This window comes from Palaemon carinicauda, chromosome 7 (assembly GCF_036898095.1).
Source record: "Palaemon carinicauda isolate YSFRI2023 chromosome 7, ASM3689809v2, whole genome shotgun sequence".
Classification (NCBI taxonomy): domain Eukaryota; kingdom Metazoa; phylum Arthropoda; class Malacostraca; order Decapoda; family Palaemonidae; genus Palaemon; species Palaemon carinicauda.
Window position 1 is genome coordinate 171,247,192 of NC_090731.1, and position 24,355 is coordinate 171,271,546.

At 39.2% G+C, this 24,355-nt stretch overlaps 2 protein-coding genes across 2 annotated transcripts in view; one reads left to right on the forward strand and one right to left on the reverse strand.

Annotated features, from left to right (window-relative positions):
• The window catches only part of mRpS17 (mitochondrial ribosomal protein S17), a 33,467-nt gene extending 33,001 nt beyond the window's left edge, over positions 1-466 (forward strand). Inside the window, exon 5 of the mRNA XM_068377169.1 lies at positions 323-466. Within this exon, the coding sequence (XP_068233270.1) occupies positions 323-391 (69 nt within the window). The 3' untranslated portion in view covers positions 392-466. The remainder of the gene's footprint in view (positions 1-322) is intronic.
• A 598-nt stretch (positions 467-1,064) lies between these two features.
• Positions 1,065-24,355, reverse strand: part of LOC137644172 (piwi-like protein Siwi) — a 43,778-nt gene continuing 20,487 nt past the window's right edge. The window contains exons 12-22 of the mRNA XM_068377168.1: positions 24,062-24,148; positions 17,634-17,784; positions 13,177-13,318; positions 10,214-10,370; positions 9,716-9,835; positions 8,487-8,655; positions 8,053-8,174; positions 7,416-7,567; positions 7,037-7,184; positions 4,009-4,115; positions 1,065-1,572 (exon numbers count right to left, since the gene is read on the reverse strand). Of these exons, the coding sequence (XP_068233269.1) occupies positions 1,563-1,572; positions 4,009-4,115; positions 7,037-7,184; positions 7,416-7,567; positions 8,053-8,174; positions 8,487-8,655; positions 9,716-9,835; positions 10,214-10,370; positions 13,177-13,318; positions 17,634-17,784; positions 24,062-24,148 (1,365 nt within the window). The 3' untranslated portion in view covers positions 1,065-1,562. The remainder of the gene's footprint in view (positions 1,573-4,008; positions 4,116-7,036; positions 7,185-7,415; positions 7,568-8,052; positions 8,175-8,486; positions 8,656-9,715; positions 9,836-10,213; positions 10,371-13,176; positions 13,319-17,633; positions 17,785-24,061; positions 24,149-24,355) is intronic.

A 24,355-nucleotide genomic window follows, 5' to 3' on the forward strand; every position in this document is an offset into this window, starting at 1 on the left:
TGAGGCAGCAAGCGTTTGAAGTCGATAAAGCTTGTCTAGGTGACAGACAGGTGGAGGTGGGCCAGTTATCCCGCCACTAATTATATCTACTTGGATGGTTTGTATTGGTGAAAGACCAAATGGATTGTATAGCTAGGAAAATTACAGTTTAAAATGTGGTTTATTATTTATTATAAATAATATATTCAAGGTAACAGCTTAAGTTCCACTAAACATAAATTAACTAGTATGTAGGCTACTGTAAACAAATATTTTACATAAAATGTTAATAACCAGCATTTGATACTGCTACAAGAGTTAATATTGATTTTTATATTTCTAGGAGGGGTACTTGAGATGGCATGAATTTGAGCCTGGCCATCCTCTTCACAATGATCCAGCTGCTACCTAAGTTTTATTTATTCGTGAATTGCATTTTGGATTACATGTAAATAATTATGCTATTAAAGACCATTATTCATATGAATTTATCCCTTTAAATTATAGCGATAGAAAATGCCATACCACCTCTAAAGCAACCTGTTAAATTATATAGATTGCTCGAGCTTAGTTTTTATTTTACCGTACAAAGTTTTGTCTAAGGATAAAATTTATCACTATAAGCTATGACTAATTTAAGGAAGCTTAAATGAAAGTTGCTAATAGGCAAGTAAAGACAAAACTGTTGAAATAAATTTTGTAGTCAAAGTTAGCCTTTGCGATTACCAATATTTAATGCACAGGGAAGTTTCTAAAATTGTGAAGAGTACGAAATATAATTATACAGTGTTACTTTATAGTTGTAGTGTATAATGAAAAAGCATATATCTTAAAAATAAACCTGGTTCAAGGTAATTGTTAAGGCTTCCTATAAAAGGCAGTGGATTGCATTTCTACAATTATAATTTTTAAACATTACAGAAGTTCCATACTGAATTATAATGATACCCCTAAGGGCAATTAGTTCCAATGCGACTAAAAATTCTTGAATGACATCATCACTGCCTACAACTAGACGAAATGCAAATTCTTTTGGGGTTATGCTTATTAATTTAGGGAAGAGGCTCTGAATGCAGGTCAACTCATTTCTCTAGGATAAATATAATTCTCAATATGGACTGGGGTTTGTTTTATCAGAAAACCTGAAGGACAGATTACAACAGCTTCCTCTTATCTGCACGTTACCAAAGTATCCAATTTTAATTATATTAACCTACCATAGAAAACTAGTCATAATAAATTTGTCAATAAGTGTTTATTGACAAAGTAAATTTTATCAAAAACTTAACAAAACTTAAATGAATACTTTTTGAAAAATAAACTTATTTAATTCTACAATACAACCAGCAGTATCCAAAGTTTATTACAAAAAAAACATTAAATACTCCTTGGATTTATACTGGAAAAAAAAAGAAATATTTTAGTAGCCTAACTCTCTTGCTCTGGTAAAGAAAAGCTTCAACATCAAGTACAAAGATAAAATTCAAATGATTCTTTTGATATTAAATTCAGCCATACAAATTACACACTCCACAATCGTAGTATCCAACCTTTTCTTGAAAGATGACATATGCAATTTCCACTTACAAATACCTGAAATGGAAAAAAATTATTAACAAAGATACACACTAAATTTATAGTTTCCATGTAACGAATATAAGTTGCCATGACATTTACATTCAAATCCAATAAATATTCAAAAGTTTTCAGGTAGAGCACCTATGCGGATAAAACGAACCATGCCATTATACTTTCCTAATCACCGGTTTTACTAAACCTTGAGTTTTACTCCTAGCCTAATTTCAGTTTCCTTCACTACTGTTAAAAGTTACTGAATTATACTATCCAATAATAGTTAGGGGAAAAGGTTAAACCTCCTATGGTTGCTTCAACCGAGATGGTCTTCTCCTCGCCTAAATTTATTCTGTTAACATGGATTGCCGAGTGGTTGTAGGATACCTAGAGATTGGAAGTAGTTAAGCTTATGGGAACCACTAACAATGGGACAGGGCTTCAGACCCTGAAAATTGCCTTGTGTTCCCACAATGAGTTCATGCTAGAAAGAGTAGGGATCCATAAACAGTAGATTTGAGAGAGTTCTATTTTTCTTTTTATGTGGGTGAAAAGTTATTTGGGTATTTGCCTAGTAAGGAACTCCAATCTAATCTGGCCCTTCAGCATTGGATTTGGCAATATGAGGTTTTGCTGAAGGAGTCAAGGAGGACCAGATCCTAACCCTGTATTATTATTACTAGCTACGCTATAACCCTAGTTGGAAAAGCAGGATGCTATAAGCCGAAAGGGTCCAGCAGGGCAACTAGCCCAGTGAAGCAAGGAAATAACACAATAGTATGCCTGAGTGTACCCTCAAGCAAGAGAAATCTAATCCAGGACAGTTAAAGACCATGGTAGAGAGAGAACACCACGCATTTTTGTTCAACCTAAGACATTCAGTTGTTGCTTTTGCATCTTGCACTCTTTGAGGGCTTATGGATTCTCACCGATACCCCAGTAGACGATTAATTTTACAAAAGCACATGACTGAGGTTATACTGTCTTTCATGAGCTTGCGACTAGAAAATGCTTTTCTTCTGCTTAAATATAGATCCTACTGGGTATCTCCCCCCCTCCCAAAGGTTCGTTCTAATTATATAACCGTAAGTAAAACTTCCCATCCTCAAGTCTTAAAATTACAAATTTTGAACTAATTTTCACTTTTCTTAATGACAAACCTGAAGTTCTTTACATAGGAGATAGATTTGGATTCATGTCAGAACAAAAGACAAATTTGGAAATACAGTATTTGTCCTAACTATATAAACCTGAAGTACTTAACGTGGAAGACAGATTTAGCACGACTTACGTAAATGTATAGAACGAGGGTTTTGTATTCGTATGGGTACAAATAGGAAATACATGCCTCTGCTGCCTTCACATCAGAGCTTGCAACCACACCATATCACTGAACACTATGGATGTCACTACTACAATAGAAGTTCTCCAACAAACGCCTGCTCACTTACATACCTGGGTCCTTTTTCAAAAGGTCACCATACAATACCTTTGCTTTCGAAAATTATTGTTTTCAGTAATCATTTTGCTTATCTGAATTAAAGTGAATCTGTTCGGTAAAATGATTACTCCATCCATATACCAAGGCACTTCCCCCAATTTTGGGGGGTAGCCGACATCGTTTTGTTTCTTTGTTGATGTCGGCTACCCCCCCAAATTGGGGGAAGTGCCTTGGTATATGGATGGAGTAATCATTTTACCGAACAGATTCACATTAATTCAGATAAGCAACAACTTTTCATCACTATCAAGAAAAAACAACCATTGTTCCGTCAATTTGATATCTTTTTCCTTCAGGATTATATAAATCATGGATGTTAAACAACTAAAATCCAAATCTGCCATACACATATTTTCATCACGCTTCATGATTGTTTCCTTTCCATTTGTACGGTAATCAGATCTTCCTTCTTAATCATCTTAGGGAACATTGTCACTACTATACAGTATTGGCTTTGATTTTGGAAATTCAAATTATTTGATTTTTAGCTATAAAAAAAATCTATATTTCCATTAACTACCTACCTACATGCAGTTGACTAACACCCTAAATGGAAGTACAGTAAGAGTAATCTAGCGATTATTGTAAGATTATTGATCATGTTTTTCTACTTGTCAAAATTTATACATGGATATGAAGTGGGGAAAAAATGGAAGGAAATTTTTAAAATTTTCAATTCACAGTCCAGAAAAATCCTCAGCTTTCAAGTGATTTATGCACATATACTAAACTCGCATGAATGTTTTGTTTGATATTCCGGGAAATAAATATACATCTGTATCCAGGGACAGAAATGTGTTGATACTGTAAAAACAAACAGTGGATTGTTTACGATCACGGCATACTGTACTCCTGTCTCTTCAATGCCAAATGGTTATGGATAAAGACTATTGCTTAACCAATAAGTCGTGATGAAATAAAATTATTATCAATCTTGAAACAAAACATTAACTTACCATAAAAGGTCCATCAGATCGCGGTGTGCGGGGGCATTGATGCTTTGCCCAGTCATGTAAGCCAATTTGTGAGCAAACTGGCAAGGGGCTGGTACACGAACAGTGCCCTAAAAAGGAGTTAAAAAATTTGTATCAAATGGCAAAAGATAAGAATAAGCATGTACGATTACAATTATTTATATACAAAATGGAGTTTATCAACAATTTAAAAAATAAACCAGATATCTAAAGACAAACAAGGAAAAACATTGTATTCTGATGTTTACGAACTTGATTGTAGGTGGGAGGAGCCTGGTATTCAACACCAAATAAATGAATTACCTTAGAGAAGAGACCAAAAGCCATAATTTTACTACACAGGGCCTTGAAATTGACTTTCTTAACAATATCGGTTTCCATTTACTCCTCTTTGTTAAATAACTGCGTTTGCTTCTTTCATTCCATATCAATTTCAATTCTCTTACATCCTTTCAGTTAAGGAGCATTCACACTTATATAATTGAGAATATCCCTTTATAAGTTACATAAGGTAGAACAAATAGAGACACCGTTATACATGTAAATCAAGACCCTGTGTAATTATGATGTTTAGGCTTTTCTATTTGGTACTATATAAGACCTTGCAGATTAAGGTATGAGTTCCATCCCGACTTCACTCAATTCATCTAAATTCTCTTTTGGGGAATAGCAGTCCTTAGATGGAAGTAGGGCTGCAGGTTATATAGGGCTACATTAGACACTTTGGTCATAATATCAATTCATGTCCCAAAGGAAAAGTTAGTGATGCAGTAATTTTAAATTTAATAAAAAGCTATGAAGAAATTGGTTTAAAACCTACCTCAAATTGTCCTTCCACCATGTGTTTCAGTTCAATTACTGCTACTATATACAATTACATGTTATTCATCTTCTACTTTCTAGAATAATTTGCAACGTATTTGAAAACACTCATTGGATCCATATTCAATCCTAATGGTATCAGGCCTCTTTTATCAGTAAAACCTAAAAGGTTCACGATGCTTTTAAAATGCATTTGCACAAGGCTTGTTTGCCAAAATTTGGCACTATGAATCTACTTCTCCCTCAAAGTCTTTTCTAGCTTTGGTTAAGCAGCATCAGGTACTTATATTGTAGGAATATCTGGTCCAATCAATGATGTTTGTTACTCTTTAATTTTTTTCTGATAAACTTCCAGAATCCTTTCATGATCATATAAATTGTGCAATCCCCCACATTCTAGGTTTCAGCAAGTCATAATTCATATCATCTTTACCAGTGGTATTTTACCTATAAGATCTTGACCTTGAGCATCAAATTAGATTCTTATAGAGCAAAGCTGAATAAATTTGGGACATCTATCGGAGAGGCTGAAGGCATCCAAAAGATTAAATAATTGCCCATTAAAATTTTTGCTCCAACTACAAATATCACAAACCTCCCACACCAGGAGTACTTGTTTCAGTTACTGAGTTACAGCAAAAATATTTATCCCCATTTTTTGGTTTTGTTGAGTTTACTTGTCCCCTTGGAATACTAATTACCTAATCAGGATCCAATTAACCCCCTTTTAATCCAATTTGAAATCAACGAATCTAACTATACTCTTGTACAGACTCTTTCTCCACTACAGTGGTGCCTCGTTAACTCTCTTTTCTGATAGTACTCATTTTGGAAAATGCTCCAAAGAGATAACCGAGGAAATCTTTCCTCTTAGGCAAAACCTTTTCAGCCATTCCCTTCAGGGACCTTCTTGTCTTATCTTGCTAAATTTTCCATCTCAGATAATACTTGAATTCAAATCTTTTCAAACTATACCACCCATTAAATAACATAGCTTAAGAGTTCATTCCCACTTAAGAACACGCCTTTTCTTTTAAAAATTTTAGCAACAGTATCCTCTATTTCATTCCACCGGTACCAATCCCAATCAGTAGAATTCCCTAAGTCTAAGATTGGAAAAATGCTTTTTATAGAGTATCAGATACTTTTTTAGTGTTGCTTATATTTTATGTTCATTTCCAATCCATGAAATTATGTTTTTTTCCCCCCCAAGAAAAGTTATTTTTTTCAATATTTGGCTTCTTTCACTATCAAAATTATTGAGCATGAAACATTCTCCTTTACCAAAATCTATTAAGAGTTTGGCCAATTAGAATTCTTATGTCCCATTATTATTATTATTACTACTTGCTAACCTTGTTGGAAAAGAAAGATACCATAAGCCCAAGGGCTCCAACAGGGAAAATAGCCGAGTGAAGAAAGGAAACAGGGAAAAATTAAATATTTCAAGAACACTAACATTAAAATAAATATTTCCTATATAAACTATAAAAACAAAGCAAGAGGAGAAATTAGATAGAATAGTGCACACAAGTGTACGCTCAAGGAAGAGAATTCTAACCCAAGACAGTGGAAGATTATGGTATAGAGGCTATGGCACTACCCAGACTAGAGAACAATGGTTTAATTTTGCAGTGTCCTCCTACTAGAAGAGCTGCTTACCATAGGTAGTGTATCTTCTACCCTTACCAAGAGGAAAGTAGCCACTGAACAATTACAGTGCAGTAGTTAACCCTTTGGGTGAAGAAGAATTGTTAATATATAAAAATTTTCTGCCATAAACCATTGATTGGAGACTAATTTACAGGTCTAGAAATATTAACCCTTCTACCCCCAATTGGACATACTGGTACGTTTCACAAAACTCATCCCTTAACCCCCCTGGACGTACCGGTATGTTGTTGCAAAAAGCTGCCATTTGCATTTTTTTTTGCATATTTTTGATAAATTTATGAGAAACTTCAGGCATTTTCCAAAATAATGAGACCAACCTGACCTCTCCATGACAAAAATTAAGACTGTCAACCCCTTCCAAAAAAAAAAAAAAAAAAAAAAAAAAAAAAAAAAAAAAAAAAAAAAAAAAAAAAAACGTGCTTTAAAAAGAAAAGCGCCTGGGGGTTAAGGGTTGGAAAGTTCCAAATAGCATTGGGGGTAAAAAGGTTAAAGAAATAAGGAAGATGTCAAGTACCTGCCAATTGAAGTACAAGTGGGTCAACTTGTAAGCCAAACGCTGCATATGGTCAGGCCTCAATCCAGTGCTGTCTTCAATGACATTAAACGAAGTAGGCGAGACTGTTCCTTGATTTACACTTTGAGAAACAAGGAAAAAATCATACCTGTAAAGAAAAACAATCATCAAATGAGGCTATATTTTTCTTAAAAGAATATAAATATCTTTTGCTTTCTAGACTAGGTATTCTAATCTAATTCCTGATATAAAAACAAAATATCTAACATCAAATATTTCTTGTATTCCATTCTCTTGAAACTAAAATGGAGCAAGTTAACTTTCCAAAATTCTATGAATGCCATCTAATATTTCATATATAACGAAAGGGAAAACGCACCTCTCTGGTAATGTTATGACATCATCAACAACTGTGCCTGGACATGGATTGTCGGGGCGACCTCTAGCCTCGGACATTATGCGAGTGGTTATCCTTTTTGATACAATGACAAATGCAAATTTGGGGTTTATCTTGCATGCCTGGAAGCATTGCTGTAAAAAGGAAAAATTTAAATTTTAAAAACACAATTCAAGTACATTGTATTAAAAATACTATACATTTAATTCCAAACACCAGTTAAATAGTCTAAGCTAGAACAACTACAGTATAATACTATACTAATATCCACTGAAGGGAATGAAAAATTATTACTTGATTAGCTTGGAAAGGACTGAAGACGTCTGGTTGGATTTCTTTTAAAGGAAGGAAGGAAGGAAGGAAGGAAGGAAGGAAGGAAGGAAGGAAGGAAGGAAGGAAGGAAGGAAGGAAGGAAGGAAGGAAGGAAGGAAGGAAGGAAGGAAGGAAGGGAGGGAGGGAGGGAGGGAGGGAGGGAGGGAGAGAGAGAGAGAGAGAGAGAGAGAGAGAGAAAGGAAGGAAGGAAGGGAGGGAGAGAGAGAGAGAGAGAGAGAGAGAGAGAGAGAGAGAGAGAGAGAGAGAGAGAGAGAGAGAGAGAGAGAGAGAGAGAGCTGCTTCTTACCTTGATGGCATTTATCTCATGTTCCTTGACATATTCAATTTGTCCTTCTCCCACCCCATCTCTATAAACCAAAACATACTGAGGGGCTGTACCATTGAACTCCAAATATTTTGCCAATGCATCTGGGGAACAAAATAGAATTAATTATATATGATGATAATCAACTCCTGCAAGGTCCGGGGACACTAAGAAACAAATGATGGAAAACGACATTGTTTGATATATATCAAAGGTAATTCATTTTACACCTACTGTAGGTGCTTTCAAAACTTGAACAATAACAAAGCAAACCCACTTTTCAACATTAATTAAAAAAGGGTAGCAAAGCCAAATGAAAGTCTTATATACTAAACAAAATATGAACCCTTAGAACACAAGGTGGTAATGAACAAAGTTCCTACAGTAAGTAAACATAAAATTTTATCAAAACCTACTCTTGACTCCAACAGCAAAATTTGACGTCAGTTCCTCTTGGTTACTGTGCCGAGATACTTGGGAATAGTATCTGGTCCACGATTGATTAAACGACGATACGATGCCACCATATGAAGATCCGCGAGTTCTCTTGTCGTGGTATGTGTCGTAACCAATGACCATAGCTTGCTGAAAAATTCAAGTGTTATTTAGTGTAACATACATACATATACCAAGGCACTTCCCCCAATTTTGGGGGGTAGCAGATATCAACAAATGAAACAAAACAAAAAAGGGCACCTCTACTCTCTATGTTCCTCACAGCCTAACAACGGACTCAACAGAGTTCAGCTAGTACTGCTAGGGTGCCACAGCCCACCCTCCCACATTATCCACCACAGTGTAACATGAAAAGTTAAATGAAGTACAGTTATTTTCCCCTTAACAATGGAGTTTGGTTACATCACCATTGGTAGTGATCTACCTTACAGTTCAACATCTTGAGAATGATATTTCCTAGTCACCATGCCAACAGAACTACTAGATAAATATAGATCCTTTGACTGAACAAATAGTAATACACTGGATCCTTTGACTGGCCGAAAAGTACTACACTGGTGACTTCTCTGGTTATGGCTCATTTTTATTTTGCTATTCAATCTCCTCTCTCCTCATACACCTGACAACATTAAGATCACAGAACAACTTCACTCATGGGGTTAACTACACTATAATTGTTCAGAGGCTACTTTCTTAGTGTGGTTATTAAGAGATTTAGCTATAGTAAGCAGCTCTTCTAAGAGAAAGGCACTCCAAAATCAAACCATTATTCTCTGGTCTTTGGTAGTACCGTAACCTCTAACATAGTCTACCACTGTCCTCGGTTAGTTCTCTTCCTTGAGGGTACACTTAGGCAATCAACATTCCCTTTCCTCACTGGGCTATTTTCTGTTAAAACCCTTGGTCTTAGCACATCCTGGTTTTCCCACTCAGGTTGTTGCTTAGTTAGCAATAATATTAATGAGGCCTTGGACCCTCTGTTGCAAGAATATCATTGTTGCATACCTATGTTTATATATTTATAGCATTATACTGAAGCCACCTGAACACAAAAAATAACATGGTTACAAACCAATAAAAAAATAATTGTTAGTCAATTAAAAAATCTTTGCAAGTAATGAAAACTATGATTAAGTATTTTTCTCACCAACACAAGAAAGAAAAGAAGTTGAAACAATTTATATATTACCTTGATTGGTACTTTGACCGTCCACGGTTCACCACCTAATTTGCAGTTCATCTGTATGGCAATTTTGGTTGCAACTGACATGAGACGCTGCTTTTTGAAGAGAGTTCGACTAAGGACACACTGAAAAGTTATGCTTAAATTACCTCATGCGAGTAAATAATACTATATTAAAAATCCTTAAACTTATATAATACTGTCAGGTAAAATTTTGACACAGAACTTCACATTACAAAGTTTAAGACGTCAGACTACTCAAAATGTGACCTGAATGCCTTTAACAATAGCATAATCTTATGTGAAGTTATTTTTTGAGTATTGGATCCTAACGTTTACCAAGTAACTCAATAGTCTTGTAGCTTCCATTATAGCGTTTAGTTGCAACATAATGAATAAACAATGTCCAGTTAACAAGTGCACAATACTACTGTACTATTCAACCTATTGTACAAGGTTCAACTAAGAACTTTCAATTGGTTTGTTAATTAAATTGATTTTTACCTGACTTGGGACTCCCATCTTTATAGTCAAGTGCCTCTTGATGGCACTGTATCTATCCAGCCTATTATTGGGCAAAATTACAAACACAAGCTGACAGTCCCCTAAATCATTCAAAACTCCTACAAACTCCGGAGTGCTATCACCACGGATACAAACTCTGAAATATCAATGGCATATTATAAACAAATTACATAATACAACATTGAATTGTATAAGGTTGAGGCTAATGCTTGAAGAGTACACTTCTGCTCAATATCAACTTGCTGAGCATTTACAAAGAGATCCATAGTTATGCATTAGTAATAATAAGTTTAATAAAATCAAATGCAGTATTTCTATACTTTACAATACATACATACATATACCAAGGCACTTCCCCAATTTTGGGGGGTAGCTGACATCAAACAAATGAAACAAAAAGGGGGACCTCTCCTCTCTCCGTTCCTCCCAGCCTGACAAGGGACTCGCAGAGTTTGGCTGGTACTGCTAGGGTGCCACAGCCCATCCTCCCACATTATCCACCACAGATGAAGCTTCATAACGCTGAATCCCCTACTGCTGTTACCTCCGCGGTCATCCAAGGCATCGGAGGAAGCAGCCGGGCCTACCAGAAATGCGTCACAATCGCTCGCCATTCATTCCTATTTCTAGCACGCTCTCTTACCTCTCTCACATCTATTCTCCTATCACCCAGAGTTTCCTTCACTCCATCCATACTTTAGAATAAGTTCATTTAAACAGTAACAAAAATAATAAAATCAATCAATGAACTACACTTTATTTCTGATGGAAAATTTCGGAAGGAAATGGCTCTTATGTAAACAATGGGTTGGGTACCCCTTCTGCTGCTCCCATCTTGGATTCTCCATCATCAAAGTTATAGGTACAGTATTGTGAAAAGAACAATTAGAACCACTGGAGTGGGGAGGTTGGTAAGAGTTGAATGAACTCCAGTTCCTATTTTAAAAACTAGATGTATTCCAATCAAGTTTCCTGGAAGATAATTTGCTGAATACCCCATTTCCATTTGAGGGACAATGTTGCCAAGTAGCCTACAGCAATAGTAGGGCACCCATGTCAAAAACTGCTTTGAATATTAACACAAAACTCAGTCTTAATTCACGATCAGTAGTGGAACTAAACTTATTCATACTATCAATTTAATTTTTCATCATATTTCAAACTAACTACACCATTCATTCTTAAACTTAGCTAATTCAGACATTGTATTTACAACTTTTAACAAAACAAATTCCCTTTCTACCAAACCAGAACCTATGGCTAAACATATCTGAAGTCAAATAACTGGACATTTGGTGAACTATCATTCAAAGGGAATGCGAAGAGCATGACCGAACCATCTCTCCCTTCCCCTTACCATGATCTCATCCTCATAGGCACTCGAGTAATCTCTGAAAGTTTCATTTCTAATCCTGTCCTGCCATTTAACTCATATTATTCTGAGGGCTTTGTTCTCAAATCTACTAAATCTATTGGAGATTGTCTCATTGTCATAACAGACTTATGTCCATATAGTAAAACTAATCTCACTAAACTGATATATAGTCTGACTATATTACATATAAAAATCAGACTATACCCCTTTTTACATTGGCAAACAAAAATACATTTATGTAGTCTTTAGATTTTTACACAAATATAACCTGTAAAAGCCACTAAACAAATTTCCCTATTGGATATTTTTAGCATAACATTTTATAAACTTTTAAAAGTGATCAAATCAATAAAAAATACTACCGTTTTCATAAGAATATGAAAGATTTGCGAACCCGCCATTATAGATATATTCCGGAATGATTTCGGTCCAAGGAATTCCGGATGAGGTATTCTAAACACCAATTTGAAAGCAAACGCAATTGAATGGTCTACGATGTATGCCAATTCAATTTCTCCAGCATCTATACCATCTCCCCAAATTCTCAAGGTTGGTTCTTTATCTTACTCTTGATTTTCCTTAATTTTTTGCTGAACTCACCGGCCACCTCTGCTTCACGCCCGTAAAGGCCCTTAAAAGAAGTCACTTTTTTTTTTTTTTTTGAAGCCTTTTGTTGTCTTGCCTTGTACCAAGGGAAAAATTTTCTCAATTGTTTGATTGAAGGTTTCATCAGGACTGTTCCCAGCAAAGCCAACAAATTTTTCCAGCAAGCATTCAGTCTCTTTAAATCTTGGAAGGCCTCTTCTGCCACAATGAGGTAGTCTGCTATAGTGAAAGACTTCCAGCTCTGGGTCATCGCATGTGTCTGATAGCAACTACACCATAACCCTTTTGTGGTGTAAGTTTAATTCCAACTGTGACCTTCCTATTCCGGTAGCGGAATCAGCGGAACCTCGGAAGTTTAAACTACTTAAGTTTCAAATGCTTTAATCTCTAATTGGTTGACATGTAAGGTCAATAGTGTATGTAGAGGACTTACTGATATCGAAACTGTCCAAGACACTATTGTAAAGAAGACCTGATATTACAGAACATACCTGTAGTCCATATGATGCCCCTCAACTATTAATCATTACACTGAAAAGACTAAACCACCTATGGGATCATACAACTTTCACATTTTTTTTTCTCTTTGTTAAAAGACATAAGCCATAAACCTACCTTTAAAATACTGCCCAACATTCACCTTTTTGCCTTTCTAGTAGGTGGTTTTTTTTTTCCCCCTTTCCAAAACCAGACTATGGCAATTGACTGACCTCAAAATGACCACTCGTACAAAAATTAAGACTAAAAAGCCCTGTAAACAGCATTTTTTTCTTTTCAGCCATGCAAAATATGTTTAATGAAATAAGGAAGTACGGGTATTATAACATATATAAAGAAACTAATGATTGGAGATTATCAGCTTAGTGATTTTTTAGTATGAATCATCAAAGGTTTGTAATGTACCAACTTTAGTGCCAACTAGTAAATATCCACTTCAACATTGAGGAAGTATTGTACGTACGTTCTTGGTGATGAAATCGACATGCCCATCGGTGGTCCTACACGTTGAAGTGTTGTGCTAAGCTCTCGGGCATCTTCATTGGATCTTGACGTGAAAACTATTGCCCAATTTTTCAAGCTCAGGGCAGAATGTAACTTCAAGCCTAATTGGATAAAATATAAAAATTACAGTAATGCAAGAAATGTTACAATGCTAGCAATATTCCTTTATAAATATTACCACAATTTATTTCCATAAAATTGCATGGTGGTCAGTTTTAGCATTCTGTCATAGGTGTTCTGCAGAGTACCTTCAACTATAGTTTTGCTACTTTTCACTCTTCTTTCCTTCATGTGGCTACTCAAACTTTATTTCAATTTTCTGCTCATTTGAGAACCCTATGACTGCAAAAAATAAAAGTATTAACATAAATATCCGATAAGAATCAATACAATTATATGACAATCATAACTACCTTAAACATTCTTTAATTACATTGAATTAATAGAAATCAAGGAGACCACTAGTAATATTTCTACTCTACTGGGAGTAAGATGAACTAGAGTTATGGAGCCGAGTAAGAACTGAGTTGAACGAGAACACAAAGTATAATTCTCACAACACTGCCTTCAGTAACTCAAGTGGAATGCTAGGTATAAAAGTGTTATACTTAGTGTATTACTAAAACTAGTTTCACAAGTAAAAAAAAAAATTAAGCCACTCTAGCACTCACAAGTCTCCTCAGAGGCATCGTCGGAAACGAATCACAGTAAATCCACCCAGCTGGGTTACAGTTGTTATCTGCTGGCATTTACTACTATACTCAAACCAAGTAAACTAATAACCCCTCAGATATAACATTAAGTAACCCAAAACCTTTCTAGGTTCTATCCCTGTACAAGGTCTGCAATGTAATTGATGCATTAAAAGAATTGACAAAGTTTTTCCCAAAAGCTTCACAGACATTAAAATTGAGTGAAATTCTAACATATCCTTTGTTATAATGCAAAGGTATAAGAGCCAATCCATACACATATGTAAGGACGTTGAACTGAGGTACCTAAAAATGTGTGGTTTATATTTTAAAACACTAGAAATATTAACCGCCTCAGAATGTTTCCGTACGGTGGCAATAATTGTTACCAATTTGAGTTTAACTATATATGTGCTCCTATGCTTATATTTCGATACAAGATTATGAGATCACTCTTCTTCTTTTTTAGTCCTCCAGCAGCATAATCCAGGCTTTTGCAACCCCTTCTTGTTGCTTTGTTTTTCTTTTGCTCCTAAATGTTGCTTTGACTACTCCAAGTATACACACTTATTTAGCTCCTGCATATTCTCATCCTTCACCTAACACTTGCCTGTTAAACAAACGACACACTCCTTTTATACGTAAAATTCAACCCTCAAGCCATTAGATTAACTTACCCTTCAAGTGAACGAGCCCTGGTGGGGCTTAGAAAAAACTGCAGCTATGGAGAATTCCCAATTGAACAGGAAGCAAAAGCCAATAGCCCTTCTTCGTGAGCACTATTCAACCTATCCCGGATTAAATATCTCACAAGACTGACCAATTAGGAACCAGACTTTCTAAACACCTTTCCACCCACTTTATCACCACACAGTTGTAATTTTACCATTCTTTTACTTACGCTAGCAATTCAATACTCCCATTGAATTCCTGCCTCTCTTCCTAATGTCAGCTTCCAGCAATCGATTGTTGCTGGGGATCTCCAACCGTCGGACATTTTCAAAAACACAAAAAACACAGAGCTATGAAAAACACGTCTGAACCTTCGCTGGTGCTAAGGAGGAATGTAGGAGGGAGTGTGGGGAGGGTTAAGGGTGAGGGGAGGATAGTCGTAGTAGAAGGCAGCAGTCGGGTCTAGATCGGCACCTCGTAGTTCCGGGGGATGTTGAAGAAGGAGAGGAATAACTGGTGAGGGACCAATGGTCGTGGTTCTTACACGCCCCAGTTACTATACCGACACTCAGAGTGAGCGAGCTGGGTTTATTCCTGGCATTCCATGCATCTTTTTTCTCTGGTATATTTAGCAATATTTATGCCTTGGAAATGGTGCTATAAGGAGCATTTCACTGGGCGACACAGGTACCTCGCCCAGAAAGATTTTTCCTTCGTCAAAATCCCTTTAATCTGCTGGCCCACTCTCCATTAAAAATATTACAATTCCTCCCTTCTATCAGATACTATCTTCTGCCCCTAAAGTCAATTTTACTTTATTTTGCTCCAATAAATGTACTAATTCTTTTTCAAACTAGGCATTAACAACAGCCACCTTAAATGATTATGTGTAGTCCATACTCTTTCCTTTGTCATTTCTCTCAACTCCCTGACCACCATGCACCCTATCAATAACCTCTTTGTTCCTTTTGGTATGTCCATTCATGTCACCACCGACACTTAACCCCTTCTGCTCATTATTTCCCTCCACTGTCTGTCCTACTCCTCTCAAAATACCATTTTCACAATGTTGACTTATTCTATCAAGGCAGTTTAACCCTTTTACCCCCAATGGACGTACTAGTACGTTTCACAAAATTCATTCCTTTACCCCCATGGACGTACCGGTACGTCCTTGCAAAAAAACTGCTATTTACATTTTTTTTTTTTGCCTATTTTTGATAACTTTATGAGAAACTTCAGGAATTTCCAAAAATAATGAGACCAACCTGACCTCTCTATGACAAAAATCAAGGTTGTTAGCGCAATTAAAAAAAAAAAAATATTGTAAAATGTGTTTGAAAAAGAAAACGCCTGGGGGTCAAGGGTTGGAAAGTTCCAAATAGCTTGGGGGTAAAAGGGTTAACTGCCATTGCTTTGTCACGACCTCTTCATTTTATTTGCACCACTATATAGTAAATTATATCCAGATCCCAGCTCTTATGCCTTATTCCCCCCCCCCACCTAGTCTCTTGCGCAGAAAAAAAATATTCTTCTCTTCATCAGTCATAGTCTCCATTTTCCCTTTCCATTGTCCCACACGTTATGTTCCAACTCTGAAAAGCCACCACCATCTTTTTAATTCACTGGATTTGCTTCTTTAATAGGGGACAACCACTGCCCAGTAGCTCTTGCCCACTCATAGCAGGGGACAGGGGAGACCAATGCGAGTCGCCCAAAAAGAGACACCCTAAAATTTTTAGACTTCTGGTGAAAGTCTACTGGTATATTTGGTTTACGCTGTATTTCAAGGCCAGATGCACTTCCAAATGCCTAACCTCCCCATTTACCCTAGATTAGGGAAAGTACTGGAACTGCAGTGGAAAGGAATTGCACCTGCGAGGCAACTCGTGTCCACTCAATCCATTAGCTAGAACTTGGAGTTTTACAAAATTAAATTAATCTCAACTGCTATCATAATTATAAGCAAGTCAAACAACTTAATGTAGGAGTTAAACCCTAAAAATATAGAATCAGTTGGTTCTTTTTTTTTATATATGAAGTATTAGTATGATAACATAAATACCTAATAAGTCGAACATTCTTGCACACAATACACCAACCAAATTTCCATGCCACAATTCCTTTTCCTGATGGTCTAAAAAAAATCAATGAGGAAATATCTATGAAGAATTAAATTCAAATCTTAAGAGCATTAGCACTTGAACTCATCAACCAAATTTAAATCTAAGCCATAATTCCTTTTTCTGATGGTCTGATGAAAATTCAGAGGAAACATCTATGAAGAAATAAATAAATCTTTTAGAGTATTAGTGCTTGAACCCAGTAAGATATATTAGGTTTTCTTTCAATCTTTTCCAAACCTAAGCAGTTTCTTGAAAAGTGTGCTGGATGAGGGAACATTTATCAGATATACTAGCATTTGATTTAGAAAATTTAGTAAAGTCACATCAAGTCGAGAAATTTTCAACTTCTACGAAGTTACCCATGAAAAATAAGTTCTACCACCTTTCTATACAATTTAACAGAGACAATAGAAAGGAAAAACAAATTTCTTAACTTACTGTATTAGCCTCGATATGGGGTTGGTTACAATGTGTAGGCATTTTCCCTTTTTCATATAAGGGTCAATTTTTGTTCCTTTTGTGCTAACCAGCAAGTCTTGGGATCAATTAATAAATTAAACATCAGCTCTATCTGTAATATTACCCCTTTTACCCCCAAAGGACGTACTGGTACGTTTCACTAAAGCCATCCCTTTACCCCCATGGACGTACCGGTACGTCCTTGCAAAAAAAATGCTATAAAAATGAATTTTTTCATATTTTTGATTATTTTTTTGAAAAAATTCAGACATTTTCCAAGAGAATGAGACAAACCTGATCTCTCTATGACAAAAATTAAGGCTGTTAGAGCAATTTAAAAAAAATATACTGCAAAATGTGCTGGGGAAAAAATAACCCCTTGGGGGTTAAGGGTTGGAAATTTCCAAATAGCCTGGGGGTAAAAGGGTTAAATTAGGCACCTTACAAGGAAATACAAGAATACTTACTCCTAGTTTCCCGAGACCAGTCTGAAGTCTTCTGATCAAAAGTGATACTATTCTCTCCTTGACAAATTGTTTCTGGAGGTAAAACACGTCCTTGAACCTGCACAAGGGTGCTTGCTAGCTGCAACCCCCAGTTCTTCATCTCACATTGAACCTAATTTGGGGAAAACAAAGTTATGACAGTGTTATAATATTGTTTTGTCCTTTTGCTCTTTCATACCTCACTCTGAACCATTTGTCTGGTGATCTTTTCATACTTTGATTACTCACCTGATGGAGGGACAGTCTAAGCAACTTATCAAGTAATTCTCTTGTTTCTTTTGTATTTCCTTTTGTTTATTCCATTTGTATCTATTTGGTTTAATTAGATTTACTTTGAGGATCTAACATAGTTTGTATTACAATTATTATGGGGTCTGCTAATTATGTTCATGATTGTTTCAGGGAATAATCTACTGAAGTTTAAGTTGAATAAAGATTGGGTAGCAGCAGCCAAGTCTTTTAATGTCACAACAGACAGCTTCTAGGCCATTCTGGATTTCAAGCTTTACATCCATCTCCAAGTAACATAAAAAGTCTACTTTAATTCTTAATGTACATCTTCAGTGTCCAACATATGAATTGAGGCAAAGTTCAGTTTCTCATAAACCAGACATGGATTAAGAATGCTAGATTTGGCTTCTATCACAAAGCGAGAAAATATTAAGGCCACATGCTGTTACTGTAATTGCTCAAAAATGACAAATTCGTAGATAATTTGTATTTATCCTAACTATACAAACCTTAGCTATTGATTAGGGGTTTTACTTTTAGCGTAGCTGAAATGAAGAGCCATTAATTTTCAACGAGGGTTAACTACCAACCAGCAGGGGTGTAGGGAGGGTAGCTTGATACCGCTCACCCTCACGCACCTGTGATTGAGCTCACTTTGCTTGGAAGTAGGACTTCAATGGGGCAAGGCTGGCGGGCAAGTTTGGTTAAATAGCTAAGGTTTATATAGTTAGGAAAAATACAAATTATCTACGAATTTGTCATTTGTTCCATAACTGGAATACAAACCACGCTATTTAATAGGGGGTGACTCACCCTTCAGGAAGGGTGGACATCCCAGCCAATCTGGCTTTTTGGCTTTACCCGGGGGCTCCTTATCCAAGTGTGTTAGCACTCAAGGAATAGGGAGTCTCTGTGCCTCGCTAAAACCTTGCATAGTCGCGGCCTATGCAAGTTGTGTGTGAAAGTATGCAGAAATGTGACTTCATAAAAAGTTATTCAGAGTTCTTTAGATGGAAAAACTGTGCACTAGGACTTTCCCAATACCACCTCGTCAGGATATGGGGATGCAACAGTATTAATCTTAATACTAGGTCCACAAGGGAGCATGGTTTACCTGCAGTGGTTTGAGGTCAGCTATGCAGAGAACCCAGGATGCTGCTTTCCCCAAGAGAGAGGAGAATGAAGAAAAGAATAAGAGCCAGTTCAAACCTTTTCATTCATGCAGTCTAAAACTGGGTAACAATGACCTCAACCACCTGCTACTTGTCCAATAAGGAGCTTGAGGTTTTAAACCAGCTGTTGTGCAGCCACCACAGGACTGATAGAAAACTTATCGAATCTCCTGTGGGTCACTCTTGCAGGTAGTGCGATGTGAACGTGTTTTGACGTTTACACACCTCAGCTTGAAGAACCTGCGTCACTGAGTAGTTTCTTTTGAAGGCCAGGGACGTAGCTATGCCCGACATCATGTGCTCTGGGGCCACGTGATAGAAGAGGTTCTGGATTCAGTGCAAGGTCAAAGACCCTGCATATCCATGCTGAGATGGTGTTCTTGGTGACCCTCCTTTTGGTCCTTCCTGTGCTGACAAATAGTGCTGGCACACGAGGACGGGCTGCGGCTGTTCTCTTGAGGTACAGCCTCAAAATCCGGAAGGAGTCGAATCGAGGATCCGCTACTCCCAGGTTCCGAGTCTTAGCAATAAACTCAGGGACGAAGCTGAACGCTACCTCTCCCCAACCCCTTGAATGGGTGATGTCGTATGTGAGACCATGAAGTTGGCCAAGTCGCTTGTCCGTGGACAAAACTAGCAGGAACACAGTCTTCCAATTCACGTGGTGATCTGTTGCCTGGCGTGATGGTTCATAGGGGTCTCTTGAGAGACCTTGAGAACTCGAACCACATTCCATGGGGGTGATCTCACTTCTGACAGGGGGCAGGTAAGTTCATAACTCCGTATGAGTAGAGAAAGTTCTAGCGATGAAGAAATGTCCATTCCCTTCAGTCTGAAGGTGAGGCTTAAGGCTGAGCAATAGCCTTTCACTGCCAAGACTGATAGATGCATTTCTTCACGCAAATACACGAGGAACTCCGCTATTGCTGAAATAGTGGCATCGAGTAGAGAGATACCCCTTCCACGACACCAACCATAGAAGACTTTCCACTTTGCCTGGTAGACTGCTGCTGATGACTTTCACAGGTGTCCAGACATCCTGATTGCAACTTGTTACGAAAATCCTCTCTCAGAGAGGAGATGCTGGATAGTCTCCAGGCGTGAAGTCGTAGCGAAGCTACGGCTTTGTGGAAGATGTTGGCGTGTGGTTGAGTAGATTGTGATGTGGAGGGAGTTCTCTTGGAGGCTCCGTTAGGAGTTGCAGAAGGTCCGAGAACCATTCTGCGTGATGCCATAGCGGAGCTATGAGGGTCATTGAAAGATTGATAGATGTTCTGGTCTTGAGTACCATCCTCATCAGACAGAACGGGGGAAAGGCGTAAACGTCGATGTTGCCCCATAGTTGTTGGAAAGCATCTTGACAGAGAGCATTGGGGTCTGGGACTGGGGAACAGTACAGCAGGAGCCTGAAGTTCAGGGCCGTTGCAATGAGGTCCACAGGCGGAGAACCCAACAAAGTCAGGACTTTGTTGGCTTAAGTCAGGACTTTGTTGGCTACTAGATGATCCAAATACCACTCGATACTTACTATCTGAGACGCTCTGCTCAGGTTGTCGGCGAGCACATTCCTTTTGCCCAGAATGAAGCGTGCCGATAGTCGTATCGAGTGGATTTCGGCCCATCTCAGTATCTCTACGGCTAGATGGGATAGTTGCTGCAAAAAAGTATCTCCTTGTTTGTTGATGTAGGCCACTACTGTAGTGTTGTCGCTTATCATCACCACAGAGTGACTTGCCAGGAACTGTTGAAGGGCCAGAAAGACGGCCTTCATCTCCAAGAGATTTATGTGGAGGTACTTTTCTGACTCTGACCAGAGGCCTGAGGTTGTGTGGTGCAGCATGGCAGGGCCCTCACCCTTTTTTTTTGAAGCGTCTGAAAAAAGCATCAAATCCGGGGGGAGGCCGAGAAGGTTCACTCCCTTTCGTAGATTCTCGTCTGTCACCCACCACTGGAGGTCTGTCAGTTCCGCAGGTCCCATGGGGATCTGGACGTCCCGGGAGTCGTGTGCTAGCTTTCACCGCGACTTCAGTCGCCACTGGAGGGATCTCATCCTGAGGTGACCATTGGGAACTAAACGGGCCAGCGAGGAAAGGCGACCGAGGAGATGTAGCCACGATTGGGCTGGAAGTTCTTCTTATCTGAGAAAAAGGTCTTGCGACCTTCCTCAGCCTTGCTATCCTGTCGTCTGATGGGAAGGCTTTGTGGAGAATGGTGTCTACAATCATACCTAAGTATACCAATCTTTGAGTGGGAAGCACAGAGGACTTCTCGAGATTTACCATGATCCCCAGATGTTGGCAAAGTCTCAGAAGTTTGTCTTGGTGTTGAAGTCTGCTAGGATTAGCCAGTCTCCCAGATAACGGAGGAGACGGATGCCAATCCTGTGTGCCCAAGATGACACTAGGGTAAACACTCTGGTGAAGACTTGTGGTGCTTCCACCTGTTTGTGCAACTTTGTAGGCATCCCCCAACTGGTGGAAATGCAGGGGGACTATCTATCCTAGCGTTTGCAGCCTCGGCTGCTCCCTCTAGGATTTTTCCCTCCCCCGGAGGACTTTTTGCCTTTCCTGTCTTTGACAAGAAAGGGCTAAGACACCGTTGTCTTCGCTGCAGTTTTTGTCGTTGTTGTGGTCTTGGTTGGACGGGACTGCTGTGGTGCTGGAGATTTATAGGGCTTAGATGTTAAAGCCCTATGGAGTAGAGTGCCTTGATGAGACTCCTTTCACCTCTCAGCAGCATGTTCCACATCCTTAGGCTCAAATAGATGGGACCCCTCTATGGAGGAATGTCTGAGCCTATTGATCTCGACGCTAGGGACCTTCTGGTGGAACCTCTCAGCTACTGCATCTTAACGTTTCAAGATGGTATTTGCCCACAAGTTCGAGACTTGGTGGGCAAGATACTCAATCGTGCGAGTACCTGAGAGTAGGAAGGTTTCCATAGCTTTCCTGGTACGTTCCTTGGAGAAATCCTCGGATCGTATCAGGATACCTAAGGTCCCTAACCAGATATCAAGCCACCAAGTAGCTTGCATAGCATACTTCGTGAACTTCTCCTGGGTAAGGATCTCAGCTACCGAAAACGAGGCCTGCCGGTTGGAGTCTCTCAAGAGGGATTCCCCTGGTTAGCTCTTCCAGCGAGTGGTGAAGAGGAAGAGCTGAACTGGGCTCCTCCAGGATCTCGAAGTACCTCCTCTGCTGTACACGAGGAGGTGGGAGGACCTTGTCTGTGGTACTGGAACGGTTGGAGGAGGCAAACTCGGAGAGCTGCTGGGTGATCTTGTCCCTGGTACTGTCCACCCCTTGAGACCAGGGCAGGGTTGCACTGGTCTTTGAGGGATTTTGAGTACCAAAGACACAGTCTAGGACCGTGTCTTTACCCTCTCGAGAGGGGATCTCTGGGTTGGAAAACACGTTGAGAACCATCAGTCGGAACCTGCCAGAATGCATGTTCTGACTCCTGCTGGTCTCCTCCGGTTGTAGGACTTGCAGCAAAGTCTCCTTCCATCCCCAAGGGCTCTTCTTGGGGAGAGCTGCGGATATTCCCTGAATGGTTGGCTGGCTCCATTCTAGCCCTAGTGTAGGACTTCGGCATGGATTTGGAGTCTTTGGATTCCTTCCGGGGAAGGAGGTAATACTCCAACATCGATGTGTGTGGAATGTTCCTTCTGTTCTCAGACTGCGAGGAACTCTCGGCGTGAAGAGAGATTTCCTCCATTGGTGCGATGGAGGAGTGTCTCTTCGTGTGGTTCCCTAGGTGACGGGAGATCTTCGTCCAAAAGGGATGGAGAGTTTGTCTGAGGAACAGGAGGAACTTGCCTCGAAGGTCTGCATGGAGTCAGCTTCGCCCTCGGGGAAGTGACCGCGTCCGAACCTCCTCTTTTCCTCTTCAAAGGGGTAGAGGAAGCTATGGTTCCATGCCTTAGATCTAGAGCTATGGGTCGCTCTGCTGAGCGATCAGACAGGACAGGCTTGAAAGCCTGGGTTACGGCTCTGGTTAAGGCATTGAACCAGGGCTGCTGGCCGACAGACACACTGTCAGACAGACCCCATAAAGGGAGAGGGACTGAACGTTCCCTGGGAGGAGTTACTGGAATATGTGGGTTCACCTTCGACTGTAGCTCCGGTGATCTACCTCTGACGGCAACGACGATTACATGACAGAAGCACCCATGCGGATAAACTCGAGCAATGCCTCCTTGGTGGGCGAACCCGTGAACCCTAAGGAGGACCAAATCTGAAAAACGGAGGTTAGTGACAAGGCCTTACCTGGGGGGAGAGGTGGTGCTCCTTCGCTAGGGGAAGCAACCTCATCTCTCGAGACCCGGGGTTGGTCAGAAATAAATTGGTCTACGCGACTAGTCGACGGTCGGTCTCTTTCTAGAGACCGACCAAGCAGGAGCTTCGGAGGAGCTTTGGGCGACGGAAGAAGAGGCCTTCGGTTTTCCTCCCTTCGAGGCAACCTTCGAAGGAGAAATATCCCGCTTGGACTTCTTCTGCCTTTGCGAAAACCTCTCCCACTGGGAAGAGGATCACTCCCTACACTTGTTGACACTATCACACTGTTGACCTCTGCAAGAAGGACAAAGGGCGTGAGGATTAGCCTCGACCGCAGACATTAATGTACCACAGGGGCAGTCGAAGAGTCCAGGGCAGGTGCGCATGGCTGCAGAAGTCAACTTCACACACACACTCAGTATAAGAAAAAAGAGAAAACAAAAGTGTCAATGGCTGCCAAATGTCGGCGAGGATGAAGAACACCAACGACCGTTCACCATCGGAGCAGAAAGCCAAGCGAGCTCAATCACAGGTGTGTGAGGGTCAGCGGTAGCAAGCTACCCCTTCTACTCCCTGCTAACTAGCGTGTGGGTAGTTGACCCTCGTTAAAAATTAATGGCTCGTCATTTCAGCTACGCCGAAAGTAAAACCCCTACTAAATAGCATGGTTTGTATTCCAGTTACGGAACAACTAGAATTCAATACTAACCGAATCGTTTTCGTTTAAGTCTCGATTGAAACGTAGCAATGCAGCAACCCTCTTGTCAGGCGTCATCCTCATGTAGTGGCTCAAATCCTGGAAAATCAAATGCTTTTATACTATCTACTGGCTCAAATCCTGGAAAAACAAATGCTTTTATACTATCTACTGGCTCAAATCCTGGAAAAACAAATGCTTTTATGCTATCTACAAGATAAAATTCCTTTAATAGATTATCTTTACACCCACCAATGAGTTTCACTATCCCACTAAAGTATGGTCGACAGTAACGTGAAATAAACG